We start from the raw sequence: 24386 nt of genomic DNA, 5'->3' as shown, positions 1-24386 counted from the left end.
GGCCAGCAGAGCTGGGCCCCGGCCGGGCTCCTGGGACCCCCACCGCCGCCTCCCGTCCCCGGAGCCCCTGCCTCCGACTCCCTGTACAGGGGCCCAGAAGGTTCTCTCTCCCTGTTTCAGGACCAGGATATCGCCGACGGGCGCTCGGAGACCCCCACAAAGACGCTACAGGAAGATGGAGACCAGGAGAGGCTCATCTCCAAGCCCAGGCAGGGCAGAGGCAGGCAGCCCCAGAGGAAGCGGCTCTCCTGGCCCAAATTCCAAGCTCTAAAGAGCAAGCGTGGGCCAGGGCCCCGGAGGTCACACAGCTCCTCGGAGGCCTACGAGCGAGGGGACATGCCTGACCTGTCCCCCACGAGCACAGACACAGAGGCCCAGCTGCCGGAAGAGGAGCAGGTGCCGGAAGCAGGGCCAGGCAGGCAGCAAAAGAGAAGTTTCCCGAACCTGAGATTCCGGGTGGGCTCAGGGAAGGGGCTGTCGGGCAGGGGAGTCCACGGTGGGACAGTCCAGGCTGGGGTCCTGGTGGAGACAGGGCCCTGGGATTCTGGGCGAGAGGCCGCCAGGGCTGCTGCACATGGCGGGAGAGAGGACAGAACGACAGGGGCGCCAGAGGACGCCGAGCCCCCCGCGGAGCCCGGCCTCCCCATTGAGGGAGCCCCGGGGGAAGGGGCCGGCCCAGCACCCAGACTCCGAAGAAAGACAAAAGAGGCCAGGGACAAGGGGGAGACTGTGCCCCAGGGAAAAGCCGGGGTGGGCCCAGCCCCAAGACAGAGCAGGGAGGGGGCCACGGAAGGCACGCAGACGCTGGAGATTGGCATTGCCAGACTGTCTCTGCAAGACTCAGCAGACCAAGGCAGCCACCAAAACCACCAACCAGAATTCCATGTCCGCATACCCACTTTAAAGACACCCAGGTTTGGACTTTACAAAGAAAAAGTGCTCGAGAAAGAAGGAGCCACGACAGCTCTCCAGGGGGGACCACGGCAGAGAAGGGACTCTGGTGAGGACACGGAGGCCAAGAAGGAGGATGCAGGTGGAGCAGACATGCACAGGAGCAGACAAGCCCCAGGCCACCTGCCAGCACAGGAGGGGGGAGAAACGGAAGAAGGTGCAGCCCGGCAGAGAGGCGAGGACAGCAAGGCTGGGGACCAGCACATGGTCGAAAAGGAGGGAAAGATGAAAACGCTAAAGTTCAAGCTGCCCTCCTTTGGGTGGTCACCAGCGAAGGAGGCAAAAGGAGACAAAGTGACACAACTCCAGGAAACAGAGAAGGAAAAGGAAAGCAGCATCACGGTAGTGACATTGGAGACGGACAGAAAAGGCAAAGATGCACTAGAGACAGACAGCAAGTTCAAAATGCCCAAGTTCAAGATGCCGTCCTTCGGGGTGTCAGCGCCCAGCAAGTCCGTCAAGACCACTGTGGAGTTGTCCGTGCCCAAGGCCCAGGCCGAGGTGACCCTGCCCTCAGTTCAGGCTGACGTGAAGACCAGTGACCTCAGCATCGAGCTGCCCTCTGCCGAGCTGGAGGTCAAGGCCACAGAAGTGGGCCTAAAGCTCCCAGAGGGCCACATTGCCGAAGCAGAGCCCAAGGAAGTGGCAGCGGGAATTGGACTCAAGGGCCACCTGCCCAAGGTGCAGAAGCCCAGCATCAAGGTGCCCAAAGTGGACATCAAGGGGCCCAAACTGGACCTGAAGGACGCCAAGGGTGAGGTGACGGTCCCTGACGTGGAGGTGTCGCTGCCAAGCGTGGAGGTGGACACTCAGTCCGTGGGCAGCAAGCTGGAAGGCGACATGTCCCTTGGGGACAAGGAGGTGGCCGTCAGAGACAGCAAGTTTAAAATGCCCAGGTTCAAGATGCCGTCCTTTGGGGGGTCAGCGCCCAGCAAGTCAGTCGAGGCCGCCGTGGAGGTGTCCGTGCCCAAGGCCCAGGCCGAGGTGACCCTGCCCTCGGTGCAGGCTGACGGCAAGACCAGTGACTTCAGCATCGAGCTGCCCTCCGCCGAGCTGGAGGTCAAGGCTGCCGAGGTCAGTGTGAAGCTCCCGGAGGGCCACCTTCCCGAAATACAGCCCAAGGAAACAGTGGGGGGAATCGGGATTAAGGGCCACCTGCCCAAGGTGACTGGACCCAGCATCAAGGTGCCCGAGGTGGACATCAAGGCCCCCCAGGTGGACATCAAGGTACCAAAACTGGACCTGAAGGATGCCAAGGTCAAGGTGACGGCCTCCGACGTGGAGGTGTCGCTGCCCAGCGTGGAGGTGGACACCCAGGTAGCGGGCTCCAAGCTGGAGGGCGACGTCGCCCTTGGAGACAAGGAGGTGACCGCCAGAGACAGCAAGTTCAAAATGCCCAAGTTCAAGATGCCGTCCTTTGGGGGGTCAGCGCCCAGCAAGTCAGTCGAGGCCACTATGGAGGTGTCTGTGCCCAAGGCCCAGACCGAGGTAACGTCAGTGCAGGCCCACGGCAAGACCAGTGACTTCAGCATTGAGCTGCCCTCCACCGAGCTGGAGGTCAAGGCCACTGAAGTGGGCCTGAAGCTCCCAGAGGGCCACATTGCCGAAGCAGAGCCCAAGGAAGTGGCAGCAGGAATTGGACTCAAGGGCCACCTGCCCAAGGTGCAGATGCCCAGCATCAAGGTGCCCAAGGTGGACATCGAGGGGCCCAAACTGGACCTGAAGGACGCCAAGGGTGAAGTGACGGTCCCTGACGTGGAGGTGTCACTGCCAAGCGTGGAGGTGGACACTCAGTCTGTGGGCAGCAAGCTGGAAGGCGACGTGTCCCTTGGGGACAAGGAGGTGGCTGCCAGAGACAGCAAGTTCAAAATGCCCAAGTTCAAGATGCCGTCCTTCGGGGGCTCAGCACCCAGCAAGTCTGTCGAGGCCGCTGTGGAAGTGTCCATGCCCAAGGCCCAGGCCGAAGTGACCGTGCCCTCGCTGCAGGCTGACGTTAAGATCAGTGACCTCAGCATCGAGCTGCCCTCCGCCGAGCTGGAGGTCAAGGCTGCCGAGGTGGGCATGAAGCTCCCGGAGGGCCACCTTCCCGAAATAAAGCCCAAGGAAGCAGTGGGGGGAATCGGGATTAAGGGCCACCTGCCGAAGGTGACTGGACCCAGCATCAAGGTGCCCGAGGTGGACATCAAGGCCCCCCAGGTGGACATCAAGGTGCCAACACTGGACCTGAAGGATGCCAAGGTCAAGGTGACGGCCTCCGACGTGGAGGTGTCGCTGCCCAGCGTGGAGGTGGACACCCAGGTAGCGGGCTCCAAGCTGGAGGGCGACGTCGCCCTTGGAGACAAGGAGGTGACTGCCAGAGACAGCAAGTTCAAAATGCCCAAGTTCAAGATGCCGTCCTTTGGGGGGTCAGCGCCCAGCAAGTCAGTCGAGGCCACTATGGAGGTGTCTGTGCCCAAGGCCCAGACCGAGGTAACGTCAGTGCAGGCCCACGGCAAGACCAGTGACTTCAGCATTGAGCTGCCCTCCACCGAGCTGGAGGTCAAGGCCACTGAAGTGGGCCTGAAGCTCCCAGAGGGCCACATTGCCGAAGCAGAGCCCAAGGAAGTGGCAGCGGGAATTGGACTCAAGGGCCACCTGCCCAAGGTGCAGATGCCCAGCATCAAGGTGCCCAAGGTGGACATCGAGGGGCCCAAACTGGACCTGAAGGACGCCAAGGGTGAGGTGACGGTCCCTGACGTGGAGGTGTCACTGCCAAGCGTGGAGGTGGACACTCAGTCCGTGGGCAGCAAGCTGGAAGGCGACATGTCCCTTGGGGACAAGGAGGTGGCCGCCAGAGACAGCAAGTTCAAAATGCCCAAGTTCAAGATGCCGTCCTTCGGGGGGTCAGCACCCAGCAAGTCTGTCGAGGCCGCTGTGGAAGTGTCCATGCCCAAGGCCCAGGCCGAAGTGACCGTGCCCTCGCTGCAGGCTGACGTTAAGATCAGTGACCTCAGCATCGAGTTGCCCTCTGCCGAGCTGGAGATCAAGGCTGCCGAGGTGGGCATGAAGCTCCCGGAGGGCCACCTTCCCGAAATAGAGCCCAAGGAAGCAGTGGGGGGAATCGGGATTAAGGGCCACCTGCCGAAGGTGACTGGACCCAGCATCAAGGTGCCCGAGGTGGACATCAAGGCCCCCCAGGTGGACATCAAGGTGCCAACACTGGACCTGAAGGATGCCAAGGTCAAGGTGACGGCCTCCGACGTGGAGGTGTCGCTGCCCAGCGTGGAGGTGGACACCCAGGTTGTGTGCTCCAAGCTGGTGGGCGACATAGCCCTTGGAGACAGGGAGGTGACCGCCAGAGACAGCAAGTTCAAAATGCCCAAGTTCAAGATGCCGTCCTTTGGGGGGTCAGCGCCCAGCAAGTCCATCAAGGACACTGTGGAGGTGTCCGTGCCCAAGGCCCAGACCGAGGTAACGTCAGTGCAGGCCCACGGCAAGACCAGTGACTTCAGCATTGAGCTGCCCTCCACCGAGCTGGAGGTCAAGGCCACTGAAGTGGGCCTGAAGCTCCCAGAGGGCCACATTGCCGAAGCAGAGCCCAAGGAAGTGGCAGCGGGAATTGGACTCAAGGGCCACCTGCCCAAGGTGCAGATGCCCAGCATCAAGGTGCCCAAGGTGGACATCAAGGGGCCCAAACTGGACCTGAAGGACGCCAAGGGTGAGGTGATGGCCCCCGACGTGGAGGTGTCACTGCCCAGCATGGAGCTGGACACTCAGTCTGTGGGCAGCAAGCTGGAAGGCGACGTGTCCCTTGGGGACAAGGAGGTGGCTGCCAGAGACAGCAAGTTCAAAATGCCCAAGTTCAAGATGCCGTCCTTCGGGGGCTCAGCACCCAGCAAGTCTGTCGAGGCCGCTGTGGAAGTGTCCATGCCCAAGGCCCAGGCCGAAGTGACCGTGCCCTCGCTGCAGGCTGACGTTAAGATCAGTGACCTCAGCATCGAGCTGCCCTCCGCCGAGCTGGAGGTCAAGGCTGCCGAGGTGGGCATGAAGCTCCCGGAGGGCCACCTTCCCGAAATAAAGCCCAAGGAAGCAGTGGGGGGAATCGGGATTAAGGGCCACCTGCCCAAGGTGACTGGACCCAGCATCAAGGTGCCCGAGGTGGACATCAAGGCCCCCCAGGTGGACATCAACAGGCCCAAACTGGACCTGCAGTATGCCAAGGGCGAGGTGATGACCCCCGACATGGAGGTGTCGCTGCCCAGTTTGGAGGTGCACACCCAGGCCGTGGGCAGCAAGCTGGAGGGTGACGTCGCCCTTGGAGACAAGGAGGTGGGCGCCAGAGACAGCAAGTTCAAAATGCCCAAGTTCCAGATGCCGTCCTTTGGGGTGTCAGCGCCCAGCAAGTCCATCAAGGCCACTGTGGAGGTGTCCGTGCCCAAGGCCCAGGCCACGGTGACCCTGCCCTCGATTCAGGCCGACATGAAGACCAGTGACCTCAGCATCGAGCTGCCCTCCACCGAGCTCGAGGTCAAGGCTGCCGAGGTCGGCGTGAAGCTCCTGGAGGGCCACCTTCCCGAAATAGAGCACAAGGAAACAGTGGAGGGAATCGGGCTTAAGGGCCACCTGCCCAAGGTGACAGGACCCAGCATCAAGGTGCCCAAGGTGGACATCAAGGCCCCCCAGGTGGACATCAAGGGGCCCAAACTGGTCCTGAAGGATGCCAAGGTCAAGGTGACGGCCTCCAACGTGGAGGTGTCGCTGCCCAGTGTGGAGGTGGACACCCAGGTAGTGTGCTCCAAGCTGGAGGGTGACATAGCCCTTGGAAACAAGGAGGTGACCACCAGAGACAGCAAGTTCAAAATGCCCAAGTTCAAGATGCCGTCCTTTGGGGGGTCAGCGCCCAGCAAGTCCATCAAGGACACTGTGGAGGTGTCCGTGCCCAAGGCCCAGACCGAGGTAACGTCAGTGCAGGCCCACGGCAAGACCAGTGACTTCAGCATTGAGCTGCCCTCCACCGAGCTGGAGGTGAAGGCCACCGAAGTGGGCCTGAAGCTCCCAGAGGGCCACATTGCCGAAGCAGAGCCCAAGGAAGTGGCAGCGGGAATTGGACTCAAGGGCCACCTGCCCAAGGTGCAGATGCCCAGCATCAAGGTGCCCAAGGTGGACATCAAGGCCGCCCAGGTGGACATCAAGGGGCCCAAACTGGACCTTCAGGATGCCAAGGGCGAGGTGACGACACCCAACGTGGAAATGTCGCTGGCCAGCGTGGACATGGACACAAAGGCTGCGGGCAGCAAGCTGGAGGGCGACGCATCCCTGGGGGATAAGGAAGTGGCCGCCAGAGACAGCAAGTTCAAAATGCCCAAGTTCAAGATGCCGTCCTTCGGGGGCTCAGCACCCAGCAAGTCCATCGCGGCCGCTGTGGAAGTGTCCATGCCCAAGGCCCAGGCCGAAGTGACCGTGCCCTCGCTGCAGGCTGACGTTAAGATCAGTGACCTCAGCATCGAGCTGCCCTCCGCCGAGCTGGAGGTCAAGGCTGCCGAGGTGGGCATGAAGCTCCCGGAGGGCCACCTTCCCGAAATAGAGCCCAAGGAAGCAGTGGGGGGAATCGGGATTAAGGGCCACCTGCCCAAGGTGACTGGACCCAGCATCAAGGTGCCCGAGGTGGACATCAAGGCCTCCCAGGTGGATATCAAGGGGCCCAAACTGGACCTGCAGTACGCCAAGGGCGAGGTGATGACCCCCGACATGGAGGTGTTGCTGCCCAGTGTGGAGGTGGACACCCAGGCCGCGGGCAGCAAGCTGGAGGGTGACGGGTCCCTGGGGGACAAGAAGGTGGCCGTCACAGAGAGCAAGTTCAAAATGCCCAAGTTCAAGATGCCGTCCATTGGGGTGTCGGAACCCAGCAAGTCCGTCAAGGCCACCGTGGAGGTGTCCGTGCCCAAGGCCCAGGCCGAGGTGACCCTGCCCTCGGTGCAGGCCGACGGCAAGACCAGTGACCTCAACATCGAGCTGCTCTCCGCCGAGCTGGAGGTCAAGGTTGCCGAGGTGGGCGTGAAGCTCCCAGAGGGCCACCTTCCCAAAGGGGAGCCCAAGCAAGCGGCAGCAGGAATTGGACTCAAGGGCCACCTGCCCAAGGTGCAGAAGCTCAGCATCAAGGTGCCCAAGGTGGACATCAAGGGGCCCAAACTAGACCTGAAGGACGCCAAGGGTGAGGTGACGGTCCCTGACGTGGAGGTGTCGCTGCCCAGCGTGGAGGTGGACACTCAGTCTGTGGGCAGCAAGCTGGAAGGCGACATGTCCCTTGGGGACAAGGAGGTGGCCGCCAGAGACAGCAAGTTCAAAATGCCCAAGTTCAAGATGCCGTCCTTTGGGGGGTCAGCGCCCAGCAAGTCCGTCAAGGCCACTGTGGAGGTGTCCGTGCCCAAGGCCCAGGCCGAGGTGACCCTGCCCTCGGTTCAGGTTGACGTGAAGACCAGTGACCTCAGCATCGAGCTGCCCTCCGCCGAGCTGGAGGTCAAGGCTGCCGAGGTCAGCGTGAAGCTCCCGGAGGGCCACCTTCCCGAAATAGAGCCCAAGGAAGCAGTGGGGGGAATCGGGCTTAAGGGCCACCTGCCCAAGGTGCAGAAGCCCAGCATCAAGGTGCCCAAGGTGGACATCAAAGCCCCCCAGGTGGACATCAAGGGGCCCAAACTGGACCTGCAGGACGCCAAGGTCAAGGTGACGACCTCCGACGTGGAGGTGTCGCTGCCCAGCGTGGAGGTGGACACCCAGGTAGCAGGCTCCAAGCTGGAGGGCGACGTTGCCCTGGGGGACAAGGAGGTGGCCGCCAGAGACAGCAAGTTCAAAATGCCCAAATTCAAGATGCCGTCCTTTGAGGTGTCGGCTCCCAGCAAGTCCGTTGAAGCTGCCTTGGATGAGTCCATAGCCATGGCCCAAGCCCAGGTGACCCTGCCCTCAGTGCAGGCCGACATGAAGACCAGTGACGTCAGCATCAAGCTGCCCTCTGCCGAGCTGGAGGTCAAGGGTGCCGAGGTGGGTGTGAAGCTCCCAGAGGGCCACCTTCCGAGAGCAGAGCCCAAGGAAGTGGCAGCGGGAATCGGACTCAAGGGCCACCTGTCTAGGGTGCACATGCCCAGCATCAAGGTGCCCGAGGTGGACATCAAGGCCCCCCAGGTGGACATCAAGGGGCCCAACCTGGATTTGAAGGACACCAAGGGCGAGGTGACGGCCCCCAATGTGGAGATGTCGCTGCCCAGTGTGGAGGTGGACACCCAGGCCATGGGCGGCAAGCTGGTGGGCAATGTGTCCCTGGGGGACGAGGAGGTGGCCGCCAGAGTTAGAAACATTGAAATGGAAGGCGGAGGTAATATCCAAATCAAGAAATCACATTTTAAAATTCCCGAAGTCTTCTCTTCGTCTGGCAAATCCTTCAAAAGTTCTGCACCAGTAGATGTTTATTTTGGGGTTTCTCTGCCCCCAAGTACCTCTGTCATGTTCTCAGAATTTAGTGGTGGTGAATCTTTGACGCAGGATTTGGCCACCAGGGAGCCGTCCGTGCCTCTTCCCTGGCTGGGTTGGCCTGGTCTTTCTGGCAGCCTTGATCTCAGTGGTATCCACACCGAGCCTGCCTCTCTGTCTCCTGCCGAGGGCATCATACTCACAAAATACCAGGTGACTCTCCCTGGAGCTGCCGCCCCCCCGGAGCTCCCTCTGGAAGCTGCCCCTTGTTCCCAGAACAACGCCTATCTTCCCAGCGTGGGAAGTTCTGCCAGTCTCCCAACCCAGGAGAGAGTTGCAGTGTCCCAGACTGACAGTCCCGCTGGCCCTGTGGACCCCATGTTTCTTGCATCATATGGTCGGGTGAGTTTTCCTAAGTTTCATCCACCAAAGTTTGGGTTTTCTGTCCCAGAAGCAGCTGATGCAGAGGTGGAGGCCAGTGCTGGGGATTGTGCCCCCTCTCTATCCACTACTGGCCCTGCCCGGGGCCTGGACTCCACAGCTGTGCCGCGCAGCGCAGGGCTGTCGGCAGTGGCTGCAGGTGAGACCCCAGCTGAAGATACTAAACGTGGAGGGAAAGATAGTCCCTTAAAAATGCCGTGGATCAAGCTTCCGTCATTCAAGTGGTCCCCAAAGAAGGGGGCGGTGCCCCCAGGGGACCCTGAATGCAGCCTGGATGACGCAGAGCTCGGCGTGGCTGTGGACACGGGTCACAAAGGCGTGCCCCCTGGGTGTCCTGTGTCTGCAGTGGAGGTGGCTGTGGACGTGCCTCCGGAGAAGGACGGAGAGGAGAAAGGCGTGAAGTCGCCTGGCTGCGCTGTGCTGGAACACGCACCTCTCACAGTGCTCACTCCAGAGGGAGGGCCCGGCCTGCCACGGGGAGACCCCGCTGCTCCACGCTCTAGGTCCCCGGCGGGGGGTGGCGCTCGTGCCACAGAGAGGGCTAGTAGTGAGGTTGGTGCTGGGGGCACCGGCACGGTGGTCGGCCCCCCAGAAGGAGCGGGCGTGGACCCCCATCTGCCACAGGCCCATGCTCCCCTTTTGGACTTTGCCAGACCAGACCTCAGACCCAGCAAGCCCAAGGTGAGGGTGAGTTCGTCAGCTGGTGACCCTCCGTCTCTGGGACACAGCAGCCAAGGGCACGGGCTTCGGGACGGCTCGGCAAGCCAGCCTCTCGGCGAGGCGACGGCCCCCTCAGTAGGAGACCCCCAGCAGCCGTCCTGCAGCCCAGCAGATGTGGACGCTCCCGCGGTGGAGAGCGCGGCCTCGCAGGGGGGCTGGTTCAGGATGCCCGCGCTCCGCCTGCCCAGCCTCCGACGCCCCGCCAAGGAGAGGGGGGTGGCTGGGGCTCAGGGGGCGCCAGTGCCCGCGCCTGCTGCCAGTGCACTGAGGGAAGGAGAAAGACCAGCTCCAGTCGGGGCTCAGGGGGTTCCTGGGTCAGAGGTGGAAGAAGCTATGTCCCTGCAGTCCCCAGAGGCAGGGGCAGACGAGGCAGCTGTGGAGCTCGCGTCCTACGCAGATGCTGACGTCCTAAAGAGAAACCTTGAGGACAAAGGCTCAGAGCCGCACCTCTCTCCTGCAGGGGTGCCCGCTGCAGACCTTCCCCCTTCCGAGGCCAGGGTCCGTCCAGGCGAAGGCTCCCTCCCTCTTCAGATGCCCAGCGGCAGGCTTTCAGGAACCCAGGCCCCTCCTGCTGGGCCTGCAGGGCTGGGCCTCGCTGCGAGGCAGGGGAGGGCAGAGGAATGGTCCTCCCAGCCTGAAGGCCCCATTAAACTGAAGGCGTCCAGGACCGACGGGCCGTCCCAGGTTTCTGTCATTAACATGGGTCAGCCCTGGGAAGGCTCCGTGGTAACGGTCAAACTGCCCAGGTTAAGCGTGCCAAGGTTCGCCTTTCCTGACCCCAGCTCCGAGGCCGACGTCTTTATCCCCGCCGTGACAGAAGTGCGGTGCCCAGGGAGCAGCCTTGCCCGCGCCCTGCACGAGGAAAGCCCAGGAGTCTGGGGAGCCAGCATCCTGAAGGCAGGTGCTGAGACCCCCGGGGAGCAGCCCGTGGCCCTTGACTTCTCCCCGGAAGCTTCCCCCGTTTCCAAGGTCAGAGTGCACATTCAGCGTGCACAGGGAGAGAGCCCCGAGGTCGCCGTCCACAGCAGGGTGACGGCAGAGTTGGCTGACCTCTCGGGACCTGAGGCTATTTCCACCCAGGTCGTGCGGCAGTTGGAGATCCCCGCGTCCGAGATCCAAACAGCTTCTTACGGATTCTCTTTGCTAAAGGTGAAGATGCCGGAGCCCCGCACGCGGGTGAGTGTCCGAGACTCCCGGCTGAGGGAGGGCCTGCAGGAGGCTCCCGAACAAGCCGCCCCGGGAGTGGAGCCCGCCTCCGGAGGTCTGCAGCCGGACACCGGAGAACCGTTTGACGTGATCTCGTCCAGTGTCAATGTGCCTGGACGGCCAACATTCACGCCCAAAGTGCACTCTGGCCACCAGGGTGCCGACAGCTGCTCCGACGACGACGATGAGGCTGCAGAAGTTCTCGAATTTCCCCCTGAAGAAGACAGCGGGGAGGCAGCTACCTCCCTGGCAGAGGAAGACAGGGCTCCAAAAGAGAAACCAGGAAGTAAAAGATCTTCTGGTCTGTTCAGGTTTTGGCTTCCGAACATTGGGTTCTCTTCCTCTGCCGAAGAGCCACGCGCTGATTCCAAAGATGAAGTCCGCGCGTCGGCTGCCGTCCAGACACAGGCTGGGGCGCGGCCCGAGGCAGAGCTACCCCAGAAGCCCCAGCAGGCGGGCTGGTGTCGACTTCCCACAGTAGGACTCTCCTCTCCCACCGAGAAGAGCGAAAGCGCTGAAGACGAGGCAGCTCCGGCAGAGCAAACACCCCAAGAACAAGCGGTCACGTTCTTTGATGCCCCAGAAAGCTTCTCCCCAGAGGGTGAGGGGGACGGGGAGCCGGCGGAGACGGCAGGCGCCAGGCCAGGCGCCAGAGCTATGACCACGTCCGCAGCAAGGACGGGGCTGGTCCTGCTGGAGCAGGACCCAGAGGGCGGGATGAACCTGCATCCGGGCCCACCACCAAGTGAGGACAGACGGACAGACGAAAGGAGGCCCTGCGAAGCTCCCACCGTGAGGACGCGTGTGTCCACCTTGATTCACAGCACCGAGAGCGAAGCAGAGATGCCCGGGAGCGGCGGCGCCCCACCCTCACACAGCCCTCCCAAAGGGGGACCCCAAACGTGCCGGCCCCCCAGAGCCTCGGCAGCAGAGGCGGCACCCGCACTCCCCGCGAGACCCCGGCCCCACGCAGGGTCCTGCGCTCCTGAGGGTCTTCGTTAGACACGTTACTCGAGATCCCTGCCCACGAGGCCCTCGAGGACACAGCTGCTGCTTGGAGAAGGGGCTGTGGCGGCTGTGGGTGCAGAGGTCGTCCGGGCCCCGCTTCCGTCCCGCTGCCGCCCCCCGGGGAAGGTCGTTCCGCTCCTTCCGGCAGAGTCCGGCATATTCCCGGAGACCCCGTTCCCCGCTCGCTTACAGCCAGCTCACTCCGCCGTTGGATGTCTCGCTGCCAGCGCAGCAAGCTTTGGGCTGCTTTGTGTGACGATGCCCGCGCACTGGGCTGGGGGCGGGCGAGCCAGCAGAGGTCGTTCAGACGGCCGTGAGTTCCCACGAGAGGGTCTGCGGGCGTCCGCTTGCCCGCCGGTAATCCCCCCCGCGGCGTGCCCAGCCCCTCAGTGTACCTGCTGCAGCCAGGCTGCAGGTGGGACCTACTTGGCTGCTCCCTGGACCCTGGACGGGCAATAAAGCAAGTGCTGCTTCCCCAGTGATGACTGCGAGGTGTTTTGTTCTGGGTTGGAATTCAGCCCTGCTCTCCCCCACGCGCTCCATCCTAGGTCGCTCTGGAAAGCAGAGTCGAGGGCGGCTCACTCATCCTTTTGTCTGTCCAGACCCTCCTCTGAGCCAGCGGCTGCGAGAGACCGAGAGGAAGAAGGCGAGGCCCAGGAGTCCACAGTGTGGCCGGGGACACAGACACACGCCCCCACCCCCAGCTGGGAGGCAGCACAAGGCGTGGGTGGTGGGCAGAGCAGGGACCGCACACAGAGGGGCCCTTGGCCTCGGGGGCCGGGGACGGGTAGCTGGGTCCTCGGCCACGATGGGGGCCCATCTCAGAGGCTTCCCTTGGCCATGGCGGCCCTCCTCTCCAAGCAGCCCACGGGAAGCAGATTCAGAACAAGGTTGAAGGAGTTTCCTACAAACTTCCAGGGGTCAGATCTCCTCCCGGCTGCCTTCAGACGCCCCTCAGGGGCCCGTGGGCACGATGCGCTCGGAGTGGGAGCTGGAGCCTGTCCCACCTCCCTTCTGCTTGGAGAAGAGTGGCTGCTCTCATGGCTGAGGCTACAGGAAGAAGAGCAGGGCTGGGACCCTCCCGCCCCCTGGGGCGGGGACGGGTTGGGGGGACGCTGGGCCCAGAGGGCATCCTGCTGCTCCCAAGGCTGCTCCCCCCACCCCCCTCCCCATGCTGCCCTGAGAGAGCCTGGGAGGCTGGGTCCTTCCCCCTGGCCACCGTGGGAAGTCCCATCTCCCGTGGCCGGCTGGGAAGGTCCCCCACGGTAGGGGATGTCGAACCCTCTGGAAGGTGGGGCGGGGGGAGGGAAAGCTCAGTGGGGACTGGGTCCCGCAGTCAAGGAGACTGCAGTAGCCTCTCCCAGCCCCAGCCTCGCCCTGCCTATCAGACCGACGTGGGGAGCACAGCCCCCTGGGAACGCTGCGGTGGGGGGTCTGCCTGGCTCCGTGGGTCTCATTCCTCTCTGAACCCAGAGTCAAGGCATGAGATATAGTAGCCTTGGTGCTGGAGGCCGAGCAGGCAGCTGTCAGCCCGTGGGGAGCCGCTGACCGCACAGGCCCGCCCACCTTCCGTGTGGCCTCTGTTCTGTGTGACATCGTCACCGCAAATGAGTGGCTTGAAACAACACACATTCATGAGCCCCGGGCTCTGTGGGTCAGGAGGCCAAGCACAGCTTAGCTGGGTCCTATGAGGCCGCCATCAAGGCCCTGGCTGGGCTGCCATCTCATCTCCAGACTCAACTGGGGAAGGAACCACTCCCCAGACTCACAAGGCTGCTAGGTGCAGGCCAGCTGGCTGAGGGCCCTGTTTCTTGCTGGCTGGGGGCTGGAGGCTGCTCCTGGGGCGCTGCCCAGCGGGGCTCTCCATAGGACAGCTCACGGGAGTTTGCTTCATCAAACCACCAAGGGTCGGCCCCCGGCAAGATGCTGTTACCACTCGTGTCACATAACCCCCTCTGTGCATTCTACCTGTCGCAGGCGAGGCAGCTGGTGCCCTCCCTCGAGGGAGGGGTCACACAAGGGCCTGGGTTCCAGGCTCCCAGGAGGCAGGGTCTGTCCCCCACACCCCAGAAGGGGTCCCCAGGCCTCTCACGCCTCATCAAGCTGGACCTCCTGTGACGGGGGTCTGCTTTGGAGGCCTTTGAGGCTGCCACTGAGATGTGGCCACCAGACCCACAGTGTGTGAAGTGGGCCTTGCACTGGCTGCATCTTTTCTCCCTGTTGCCCCGCCATAGCCTGGCGCACAGAGCCCTCCTGGGCCGCAGCTGGTCAGCCTATAGGGAGCTGAGGGCCTGGGGTCTGCGGCTTCCGGGGCGCTGCCCTCTGCGGGAGCGGGTGCTGCCAGGGGCAGCTCAGGCACAGACCAGCTCCCAGAGGCCCTGGGTGCTTCTCAGGCCGCGTGGAGCCGTGGCACTCTCTCCAGATCCCCGTGGGTCTGGGCAGGGAGACAGGCTGGGTTTGGGGATCTTCCTCGCAGACGAGGACACTCACGTCAAAGGCGTCCAACAGTCACCCAGCCACGTCTCCCTGGGCCCAAGATGACGCGGGAGCTGGGGAGCAGCAGGCCGGGCTGGGCCTGGGGTCCACTCGCTCAGCTCCCTCAGCGGCCAGGGTCTCCTGGACATTGAGCCAGCCCCCAGCTCTAGCCTCGGGTGCCCTGGGGGCCTCTGCGAGGGCAGGTGGGCTCTGAAGCCGAGGTCAGAAACCAGGAGGTGGCGAGGCCAGGGCCGAGACAGGCTTCTGACCCAGCATTCCTAGCAGAAGGGCCAGCACCGAGTTGTCAGACCAGGATTCAGCTCCGGCTTCTGCAGGGCAGGTGCTGGGCGAGGCCCAAGAGAGGGTGAGCTCCAATGGGGCTGCATCCAAACCCCATCCTGGCTGGTGTCACCCTCCCCCCAGCTCAAACACAGGTCCTCTCCACTCTACAACGCTACTGCCCGGTTCCTGGCCCCTTATACACCAGGACTGGGTGCCAGAGCAGCTTAGCCTCTACAGGCTTGGGCCCACCACCCCAGGCGCCAGCCCTGCCCCCATCAGGCCTGGGCCCACCCCAGGTGCCAGCCCCGCCCCCATCAGGCCTGGGCCCACCCCAGGCGCCAGCCCCGCCCCCATCAGGCCTGGGCCCACCCCAGGCGCCAGCCCCGCCCCCTGCTCTGTCCCTGGGTTCCTGTGGGCAGGAGGCTGGACGCTGGCGAGAGTCAGGGGCTCGCATGGCGGAAGCCCAGCCCAGCCTGAATGTGGCCTCGTGGACACAGGCGCCTCGCAGGTGGGTAGAGGCTGAACTCCAGCCTGGGGCTGAGAAGGTGGGACGCAGCCTGACCCAGGACTCACAGGAGAAAAGGGAGGCACACAGTATTGTAAAGGCTCCGTGTGTGGGCAGGAATTGCGGCTCTGTGGGAACCAGGGAGGGCATCCTGGAGGGCTCCGAGGAGGAGGTGGGGGTTTAAGAGGGGCTAGCTTTGGAGAGCAAACAGTTTGCGCCTGCCCTGCATTGGGCAGTCCAACCCCTGACCAGGGCTTGTGCGGATGGAGCTGCTCGGGGTCCAGATTGGGGGCCACGCAGAGAGGCCTGGTCGGGAGCCGGGGGGCTCCGCAGCCAGGAAGGGCTGGACGTCAGCCCTGCCAAACACAGTCCTGGCCCTGGGCCTGTCCGTCCAGGCCTACAGCGTAGCGGGAACTCCAGTCTCGCTCAAATAGTTGCCGCAGCTGCTCCTGCACAGTGGTCACCCCTGGCTGGGTGCTGGAGGCCCTCTGGCTGACCACCAGGCCCACACCCGAGGTGCTGCTGAAGTAATCTTCGGACCAGTTGGAAGTGCCTGTGGGCGGAGACGCTGGGTTACTGGGCCGCACGGGAGGTCCTCTGCTGCCTGGCCCAGCCCGATGGCCCCAGCGGCCACTCGGCCGTGGTCCGACTCCAGACCTGCAGCCCCTCTGGCGCCGAGTGCAGCCCGCTCTTCGAGTGAGGGACTGCACCCCAGCAGCCCACAGACTCAGTGCTCGGGGGGCTCGGTGCCAGGGGTCCCCACCTGCCTCCATGGGGGAGGGCCTGAGCCCTTCAGCAGGTCCCTGCCCGGGGTCCACGCTGGACGGAAGAGCAGTGCCCCCTTCAGCACCCTGGCCTGGCCACCGCCCAGGTGACACGATCCCTTCTGCGGGCCTGTGTGCCCTCTGCTGGTGTCCGCTCGCTCGGCAGCCCACAAGGACTCAGGCAGGGGTCCTGAGCCTCTGCCCGCAGCCCTCACCCCTGCTCACCTACGTAGGCCGCCTTCTCCGTGACCATGAACTTGCTGTGGTTCACCCTGCTGAAGGGGATGTTGGAGTGGTTCCTCACGGGCACAATGAAGACTTTCTTGGGGGAACAGAGAGGGCGTGTCAGCCAACAGGGAGGCTGCCTCCCGGCCCGGCCAGGGGGTGGGTCCTCACCACGTCCACGGACACGTTGGCCGCGGGGTTGCTGAGGGCCTGCAGGGACCGCAGGTAGGGGAACATGCTGGGGTCCGTGTTGAGCCAGCAGCTGACCAGCAGGCGCACGCGCACGCCCCTGCCGACGGCCGCCGCCCGCAGCGCCGTGTCCAGCACCGGCCAGTACCTGGGGAGGGGTGTGGGGGAGGGTCAGGGTCCTCAGGTCAACCGGGCCGTGCCCACACGCCCCGAGTGGGCAGGGGTGCTGGTGGTCAAGGCGACAGGCCAGGAGCTGCCCACGGGCAGAGGGGCCTCCCCGGTCCGGGGCCGCCCGGCTCCCGCCCGGCTCCCTCCCGGCCTACCTGGCGGGGTGGATGAAGCGTGTCGTGGGGAAATACTCCATCACCGAGGCATAGATGAACTCCCGGGCGCTCCCCATCACCGCCAGCAGCGCGTCCAGGTCCCGGGTGCGGCCGTGGGGGCAGAGTGCAGGTGGCGATGCCTGTGCGGGCAGAGAGGTCCCTGAGGGCACTGCCCACCCGGCTCTGAGCCACTGGGTTCCTGGGCCCATGACGTCACGGTGCACCCACCCTCCAGCCCTGGGAACCAGGAGGAAGACACGACGTCGGGCCTAAACAGGGGCCCCAGGCTGGCCTGACTCTGGAGGAAGCTCCCTGCGCAGCTCAGCCTGGGTCCCCACGTCTGGGGACGCGTCCCTGCCTCCGAGGCAGGGTCTCCACTGTAGCCCAGCACTGGGGTAGCTGCCGTGTACCCTGAGGGAGGGTCGTGGCTGGTGGGCATGACCGCCCGCCCCTCAGTCCCCCTCTCCTCCCCCCAGAGTGACAGAATTGCCTGATGCACGGGTCTTCCCCCCACCCTCCCTGGTCCTGAGTCAGACCCCATCCAACAGTGTGCTCGGAGGCCCCCAGGGCCACAGGACGACCCCCACAAGCACTCAGGTTGCCTGTCTCCCGTGGATGACGATGACCGTGTCCTCTCCTGGGGCCGGGCCTGCCCCTCATCCTGAGGCCGCAGCGCCGTCCACGGTGCTGGCTCCCCGAGCCGTGGCCCCGAGGACCTAGCCGACTCTGGGCTGTCTGCAGGGTGGGCAGGGCTCCCTGTGCCTCTGGCCAGCCAGGAGAGCAGGGCCTCCAGTCGGCCCCCTGACCACTCTTACCGAGAAGTAGGCAGTGGTGGGCAGCCCGTCAAAGTAGTCCTGGAGGGGCTGGAAGCGGTTGATGTGGGAGGAGAAGTCCCGAGGCCAGGGTCTGGGGAGGACAGCCTCCGGCAGCCCCAGCACCCAGTAGGTCTGGAAGGTCTTCTCCAGGTCCTGGGCCAGGCGGCTGCAGTTGTAGATGATGGCGCCGAGCTCCTTCACCTGCAGGCACCGGGGCAGCGCTGCGGGAGGGGCCCCTCTGGGGCCGTGTGGACCCCCTGGGCCAGGGGTGCCGGGCAGGTGCAGCCCCCGGCTTGGCAGCCGGTCAACAGCAGCAACCATCACCCGCGAGAATCCATAGTAGATGGTGCGCTGGGGGAAGCCATGGGGTGGGGTGCCCTGCGGGTCCCTGTTTTCCTTGAACATTGTATTCCAAGGGCAATACGTGTTTATTACCAGAAGACAATAGAACATACATAAGTGCACAGAGAAGAAAGAAAACAAATCATCCTCGACTGCTAAACGACAGCTGCTGCTACCGTTTTGACTCAGGGTTAAAGCATTGCTTTTCCTAGAAGGGATCGTGCTTTGTCTGCACGATTTCCTGGATAAGGTGACTTGAGCATCTTTCCGGGCGGTTAAATGACCTTCCGCAGCAGGAGCTCGGTGCCGTTAGAATCCGGTAACCAGTCTCCGGGTGTTTCTACCACAGCGATGTTACAGACATGGCCACTTCCCCCAGGGTGACTGCCCGCATGGGGACATGGGGTCTCCCCTCCCGGGGCTCGGGGACTCACCTGTGTCAGCGACCGCCAGTCCATGTTGGCACTGCCCACATAGACGTGCCGCCCATCCACGACCCAGAACTTGGAGTGCAAAACGCCACCGGTGAGCCTTCCCATGGGCACATGTCGCACCTGGGCGCCTGACGAGGGTGCAGGACGGTGCGGTGAACCCACTTCGTGCTGAGCCGGATTCTCAGCTCTTTCTTTGCAGTTGGGTGGATTCCTTTCTCCTCACAGCAGCCCTACTCAGTTGATGTTGTTATTCCCATTTAACAGGTGGGAAAACGGAGGCATTGACCAGCCTGGGGTCCCTCCAGGCAGCCCGGCTCTGTGAGGATCCCTGCTGCCTCTGGCTCCCGGCCAAGCCACCACCCACAGGCTGAAGCGGCTCAGCAAGGCCCGGAGACCACCCTGTGCTCTGCCCCCTGGGACATGACACGTCCGGCTGCCTGGAACCAGCCCTCGGGGAAGCCCACTTGAAGGTGCTCGCAGCCCTGGGCTCCCGGCCTCCCCGTCCCGGGCAGCCCCACTGCTCTCGCCCGTCCCCAGGCCCAGGACGGCAGGAACCTACCTCGGGCCACCAGGACCTGCAGGTCGGTGGAGTTCCGGACCAGTGTCGGGGTGCTGGTGGCCACAGCCAGGGAAACGTTTCTGTCCAGCAGCTGCTGCAGCTTCTGCAGAAGAGCCTCTCCCTGCAGGAGCAGGCCAGCGGTGAGAGGCCACCCCCGTCCCACCAGGAAGGGCCCAGACTTCCCCAGGAGCCCGCCTCTTCCCGCCCACAGCTCCATCAGACAGATGTGCGCCTGCTGGGCTTGCTGTGTGCCTGGCCCCTGGACGGCCCACAGCCTCCGAGTCGGGGGAGGGGTGGCGCACCAGCTGGGAAGAAGAGTCATTGACCCCAGTGTCGGGCCCCGTGAGGGACCAGTAGAAGGAGGCCACATGGACACTCTCCCAGGCGGCGTCCAGCAGCTGCAGCCAGGCCTGGGCCAGGGGCTGGGCAGACGGGCTGCCTGCTGCAGGCGGCAGGTCCTGGGGGATGCTTTCCACGAGGACAAGCCTGCGGAGAGAGGCGCCAGGTGTGAGCGCAGGAGCCACCAGCCAGCCTCGCATCGCCTGCTCCGTCCCATCCAGCCAAGCGGGAGGGCTGAGCCCAGGCCGAGGGTGCAGGAAGGGGGCCGCAGGCCAGACTGGGCAGGGCAGGCCTGACACCCAGGAGTGCCCCGGGAGGGGCCTGAGTGGGGGGCCTGAGAGCAGGGCAGATGGGGCCCAGGCCCACCCCACGCCCAGGCGCTGTCTGCTCGGGGCTGTCGCTTGCAGAGCCCGGCAGAGGTGTTGGGTCTGGGCTCCTGCAGCTGTGGAGGCCCTTGGAGATGCCCGGGCTGACCCAGAAGGGAGGGCTGGGCCAGTGGGGGTTGGGGGTATGCTGGGGGTGTGCTGGGTTGCCAGGACCCCCCAGCGGGGAGGGAGGGGCGGGGGCTGCGACTCCACCCCAGGTGGAAGGGCTGCGATGGTGCCACCTCGGCCCAGGTAGGACCGGGGCTCGCGGCCTTGTCGGAGTCCCTGGGTGGCAGCCTGCGTTTGCTGCAAAGAGCGCCCCAAGTCGCGCCCGCCCCCCGCCCCCACTCCGGCCCATACAGTTCGGGGATTCTACCCCTCCCCCAACCACTCCCCCCCGCCTCAAGCCCACCCTCCCCGAACCTGCCTCTTCCAACAGGAGGTGGCAGGAGGCGGTGCTCGTCCCGCTGGGGAGCCCCGGGGGGAAGGCAGGCGGCGGCCGGAGCAGCGCCGCGCCGGCCACCCTGCAGACCTCACGGGCTCGCTCACCTGCAGGAGTCCTTCTGCTGCTGCCGCGGGGTCTCCCCTCCCAGGGGCGCCCAGGCCAGGCTGGAGCCGGGGCCCCACGACGCGGTGGGCCCTTCCTCGGGGCGCACGTGGCCCCCGGCAGAGGGAGAGAGCACTTGCCACAGCGCGTAGGTGAGGGTCACGGCGCTCAGGCTCAGCAGGGCCAGAGCCCCGCGCACCTGCATCCGGAGGAGGGCGTCACCACGGGGTCCCCGGGGCGCGGCCGGGCTCTTCCCGGGGGGCCTGACGGCCTCTCCGGTGCTGAGACAGACCGTCCCTGCTGCCGGGGAGGCCAGGCCTGCCGCTGGCCGGGGCTGGCGAGGATGGGGCCACGCAGGCCCGAGCCCACCACCGGCGCCCAGCCCGGGGCCGCATGGTCACTGGCCATCTTCCCAGGCACCCCGAGACAGGGCACGTGGCAGGTGCCGAGCAGCCCACCAGGCAGGGCGCCCCGGGGACCCCGTGGCGACTTCTGTCCTTGCCACTCTGGCCCAGGGGTCCTGTGAGGCTGCTGAGCCCCCTCCTCAGGCCCCCAAGTCCTACTGGGCGGGCCTCCCTGTCCCGTGGGCTGTGGGGTGGCGTGGGTCGGGGCCACGCGGGGGCCACCGATGCGCTCTGCAGAGGCCTCCGCACCTGCTTGGGGTGACCTGGCATCACCCACAGCTCCAGGCCCGGCTGCAGTGGCTCCACGGTGCCTGGGCAGCTGGGTACAGGGACCACCACCTCGTGGGGACCCTACAGCCACCCACTCCTGCCCACGGTCGCACCCTCAGCACAGCCTGGCCTGAAGCTGGCGCGTGCCGTGCCTGTCACCAGTGCGTGTGCATGTGTGCGTGCGTGTGTGTGTGTGCGCCCCGGTCTGTTCCCGGGACACACGTGACCCGCTGTTCTCCCTCTTGGACCCCCTCTCGGCGGGCACGTGGGTGTCTGAATCTCAGTTCCTTGTTTCAGTCCCAACCTCAACGAGTCCGATGCCATTTCTGCTTTCCACCGTGGCCCTCCAAGGCCGGCCTACAAATAGCTGCTTCCCTTTCGGGGCTGGGCCCCCCTGTCCTGGCCCCTTGCAGCCCCTCCTGGGCGCCAGGCAGCAGCCCTTGTCCTGGCTGGGGAGACCCGGCCCAGAGAGAGTGTTGCTGTTCAGGGGGCTGGGGGCTGAGTCGGGGTCCCTTGATGCTGCCAGAGGGGCTCTCCCTGTGCAGCAGGACTCTGCAGCCATCTGGGGACGGAGGATGCGTCTTGTCCCCTCAGAGTGGTCACTTCCACAAGGAGCTGGAAGCCGGCCGGCTGGGCCCCGGCTGGAGTTGGGCCCCTCCCCAAAGCAGCCTCAAATGCCACCATGAGTGGGATGCTCCCGAGCTCAGCGCGCCCGTCCCGGAGTGCAGGGAGGGGCCCATGCGCAGCGACAGGGATCACACCCCCCCCCCGCCCCACCCGGCCAGCCAACCTCCGAGGCATCTGTGAGGGGTGGGTGCAGCCCTCCCTCCTGGCCTTGGTGGGGAAGTGGCCCCTGCAGCCTGGGGCCTGGGGCCTGGGCTGCGCTGCCTGCCTGTGAGTGCAGCTGGGCCAGGCACTGGGGCCCAGGGAGCGGGTGTCCTTCCACAGGACATGCTGGCCCACCTCAGTGTGGGGAAGGGGCGGCCGTAGGAGCTGGGCCAGGGGGGCTGCGTCTGCCCTGAGCCAGAACCATTACCGGGAGGCGGGGGCCCCAGAAAGCAGAGTGAGAGAAGGGGACTCAGGCAGAGTGCCCGAGGCCCGGCACCGCTCCCTGCCAGGAGCCCCCATAGAGGGCAGTCAGGGTGCTTCCCCACCCGCACGCCGCAGAGGAGCGCTCGGGGGCCCGCCCCTCCCCTGCCTGCCTGGGGAGGGCTCGGGGCCACATCAGGCCTTCACAGTGAACAGGCCGCAGGCCCCTTCACTGACCCTCAGGAGAGGCAATCGGGGTGCAGTCCTGGGCGGGGCCCCAGGGCCATCCTCGGACAGACGCTGCCTCTGCTGCACCGCCCGGGGCCCCAGGCAGACAGGAAGGTTGGAGCGCGGCAGCCCTGCCCCCACGGCCCCCATCTGGGACTCGGAGCACAGCCAAGGCACCTGCCGGGCCACCCATCCGCTTGGGAACTACAGGGGCCTGGGGAGGCCAGCCGTCCAGGGGGGCTCTGGGCAGCTGCAGCCCTGGGGACTCTGTATGTCCAGGGGTGGGGCTGGCTGTTGGGAGAGGATGACCCACTAGCGCTGGCATCTCAGGGCCGTGACGGGCTGGGAGACTCCCATGGGACAGCTCTGGGCTCCCCCCAGCCGTGTGCTGGGCAGCCGTGGGACCCTGCAGGCATCGGAGGTCATGGGTGAAGGCGTGGGACTTCCTGCCGTGCAGGGCATGTGGCGCAGCTGCCCGGCCCAGGCTGGGGCAGAGGGAGGGCTTGCTCTGAGCTCTCTAGGAGGCCCCGGGGCCCTGGCGGTCCTGGCTGCACAGACTGGCAGAGGAATGGCTGCTCTGCAGGCGTAGCTGGAGACTTCATGACGCTTTGGGCCCAGGGCTGCAGGCAGCACGGGGCCAGGGGACAGTGGAGCAAAGCCCCCATCTCAGGACCTTGGGCCTGACTCTCCCATCTGGCCTCACTGGCACTTACCTCTGGGCATCCTGCCTTGGCGTTCATCTTGGCTTTGCCACAGACGCAGGCCCTCAGCTCGCCAGCGAGCGCCCGATCAAGTCCCACCGGCCTCCTCTCTGCAGCCTGCCGCTTCCCCTTCTGGCCACTTCCTTTTCTTCCTGAGTACCTCCCTCCGCACCCTTGACAGACATCTGGAGCTGGGTGGGCCAGCCAGCTGGTGGGGCTGAAAACATTCACATCCAGAGAGAATCCCTCCCCACCCCCCAACCCCAAGTCACAGGCTTATGCATCTGAGTTAGTTTTGGTGCAAACCACCGAGACACTTGACTTGAGGAACCGGGGCTTGAACATTGTTTTTCTCCATCACACTGACCAGATTCTGGGGCTGGCAGCCTAGGGATGGTGTTGGTTCCACAGTCATCAGGAGCCAGGTCCCTGCAGCTCTCAGCTCCCAATCCCTAGGGTTGACTGGCAGCCTCATGGCCCCATAATTGCTGCTGGAGCCCAGCCATTACCTCATGCTCCTAGCAGAGCATTAAGGGATATCCCAGAGGAGCCATCCTGGAGGTCCCACAGGGTACTTCCATTTATGTCTCATAATTAAGAACTTAGTCACATGGCTGCATCTAGCTGCAAGGGAGGTTGGGAAATGGAGGCAGCTAGGACCCCCATCTGGGAGAGCGCAGGTGGGTGGCTTACTGGGCTGCCTGAAAAGGCAGGCCTGGCTATAGTTTGCTGGTGCTTAGCCTGGGTCCCCAGCAAGGATTTCTGCCTCCACCTGCTCCATCCCACCGCCATCCCCCCCGACCAGGGCTCTCTGAATACAGGATCCTTTCACCCCCACCCCCATGCCCCCTGCCCCGCCCCCGCAAACAGTGGCCTTTAGAATAGCCCTTCTCTTTGCTTTTTGTTTTTGGATTTGGTTTTCTTTTCCTCCCTTTGGCTGCTGTCTTCATTTCTTCCTTTTTTTTTTTTTTTAAATAAATTTATTTATTTTTTAATTTTTGGCTGCGTTGTGTCTTCGTTGCTACACACGGGCTTTCCCTAGTTGTGGCAAGCAGGGGCCTACTCTTCATTGCAGAGCACGGGCTCTAGGCACACGGGCTTCATTAGTTGTGGCATGTGGACTCAGCAGCTGTGGCTCATGGGCTCTAGAGCGCAGGCTCAGTAGTTGTGACGCACGGGCTTAGTTGCTCCGCGGCATGTGGGATCTTCCTGGACCAGGGCTCGAACCCATGTCCCCTGCATTGGCAGGCGGATTCTCAACCACTGCACCACCAGAGAAGCCCTCTGGATTTTTTTTTCTCATTCCATTTTCTCCTATTCCCTTAATTCTAGGCTTTGGGGGATGATGCTTTGTGATGGAAACTCACACAGACACAGGGGAGGATTCTTTGCCCTGGCCATCCTGTGGTCCGGCAGGTCACCAAACAGGTCCTGACCAATGCATTGTGAGTGAAAGGGCGTTATGTCAGTTCTCTTCTGAAGCCTTTAATCTTGGGTGTAGGAAGTACCACTCTTCCCTCCTGTCTGTTCGGGGCTCTGACAATGCAGCCCCAGTGGGAGAGCCCCTCGGGCTTGCTCAGCAGCAGTAACTATTCTTTGGTTGTGTTGATCCGCTGATGTTAGGAAGTGGTGTGTTTCCACACTACGCAGCTTATCTTTAAAATTTTGCCCCACAGGGCTTCCCTGGTGGCGCAGTGGTTGAGAGTCCGCCTGCCGATGCAGGGGACACGGATTCGTGCCCCGGTCCGGGAAGATCCCACATGCCGCGGAGTGGCTGGGTCCGTGAGCCATGGTCGCTGAGCCTGCGTGTCTGGAGCCTGTGCT

At 64.3% G+C, this 24386-nt stretch overlaps 2 protein-coding genes across 8 annotated transcripts in view; one reads left to right on the top strand and one right to left on the bottom strand.

The window, feature by feature from the left end:
- The window catches only part of AHNAK2 (AHNAK nucleoprotein 2), a 30698-nt gene extending 18469 nt beyond the window's left edge, over window positions 1–12229 (top strand). For 3 of the 7 annotated variants that reach the window (XM_081230346.1, XM_081230345.1, XM_081230350.1), the window contains exon 7: window positions 121–12229. In XM_081230346.1, coding sequence (XP_081086472.1) covers window positions 121–11760 — 11640 coding nt within the window. In that variant the 3' untranslated portion in view covers window positions 11761–12229. The remainder of the gene's footprint in view (window positions 1–120) is intronic. The other 4 variants (XM_081230347.1, XM_081230348.1, XM_081230349.1 and 1 more) reach the window with 4 other exon arrangements.
- Window positions 12230–15126: 2897 nt separating this feature from the next.
- On the bottom strand, window positions 15127–22747 carry PLD4 (phospholipase D family member 4; the record flags this gene model as incomplete). Its single annotated transcript, XM_081230369.1, is given in 11 exon segments — window positions 15127–15581; window positions 16018–16114; window positions 16189–16354; window positions 16530–16669; window positions 17345–17545; window positions 18121–18248; window positions 18680–18800; window positions 18982–19165; window positions 19933–20129; window positions 22575–22648; window positions 22651–22747. Coding segments are annotated over 11 exon segments (1608 nt in total). The 3' UTR covers window positions 15127–15378.
- Window positions 22748–24386: the final 1639 nt, after the last annotated feature.

Source organism: Mesoplodon bidens, assembly GCF_964165515.1.
Source record: "Mesoplodon bidens genome assembly, chromosome: 3".
Taxonomy (NCBI): domain Eukaryota; kingdom Metazoa; phylum Chordata; class Mammalia; order Artiodactyla; family Ziphiidae; genus Mesoplodon; species Mesoplodon bidens.
The sequence above is the reverse complement of the archived record's forward strand: the minus strand, read 5'-3'. Positions and strand labels throughout refer to the sequence as shown.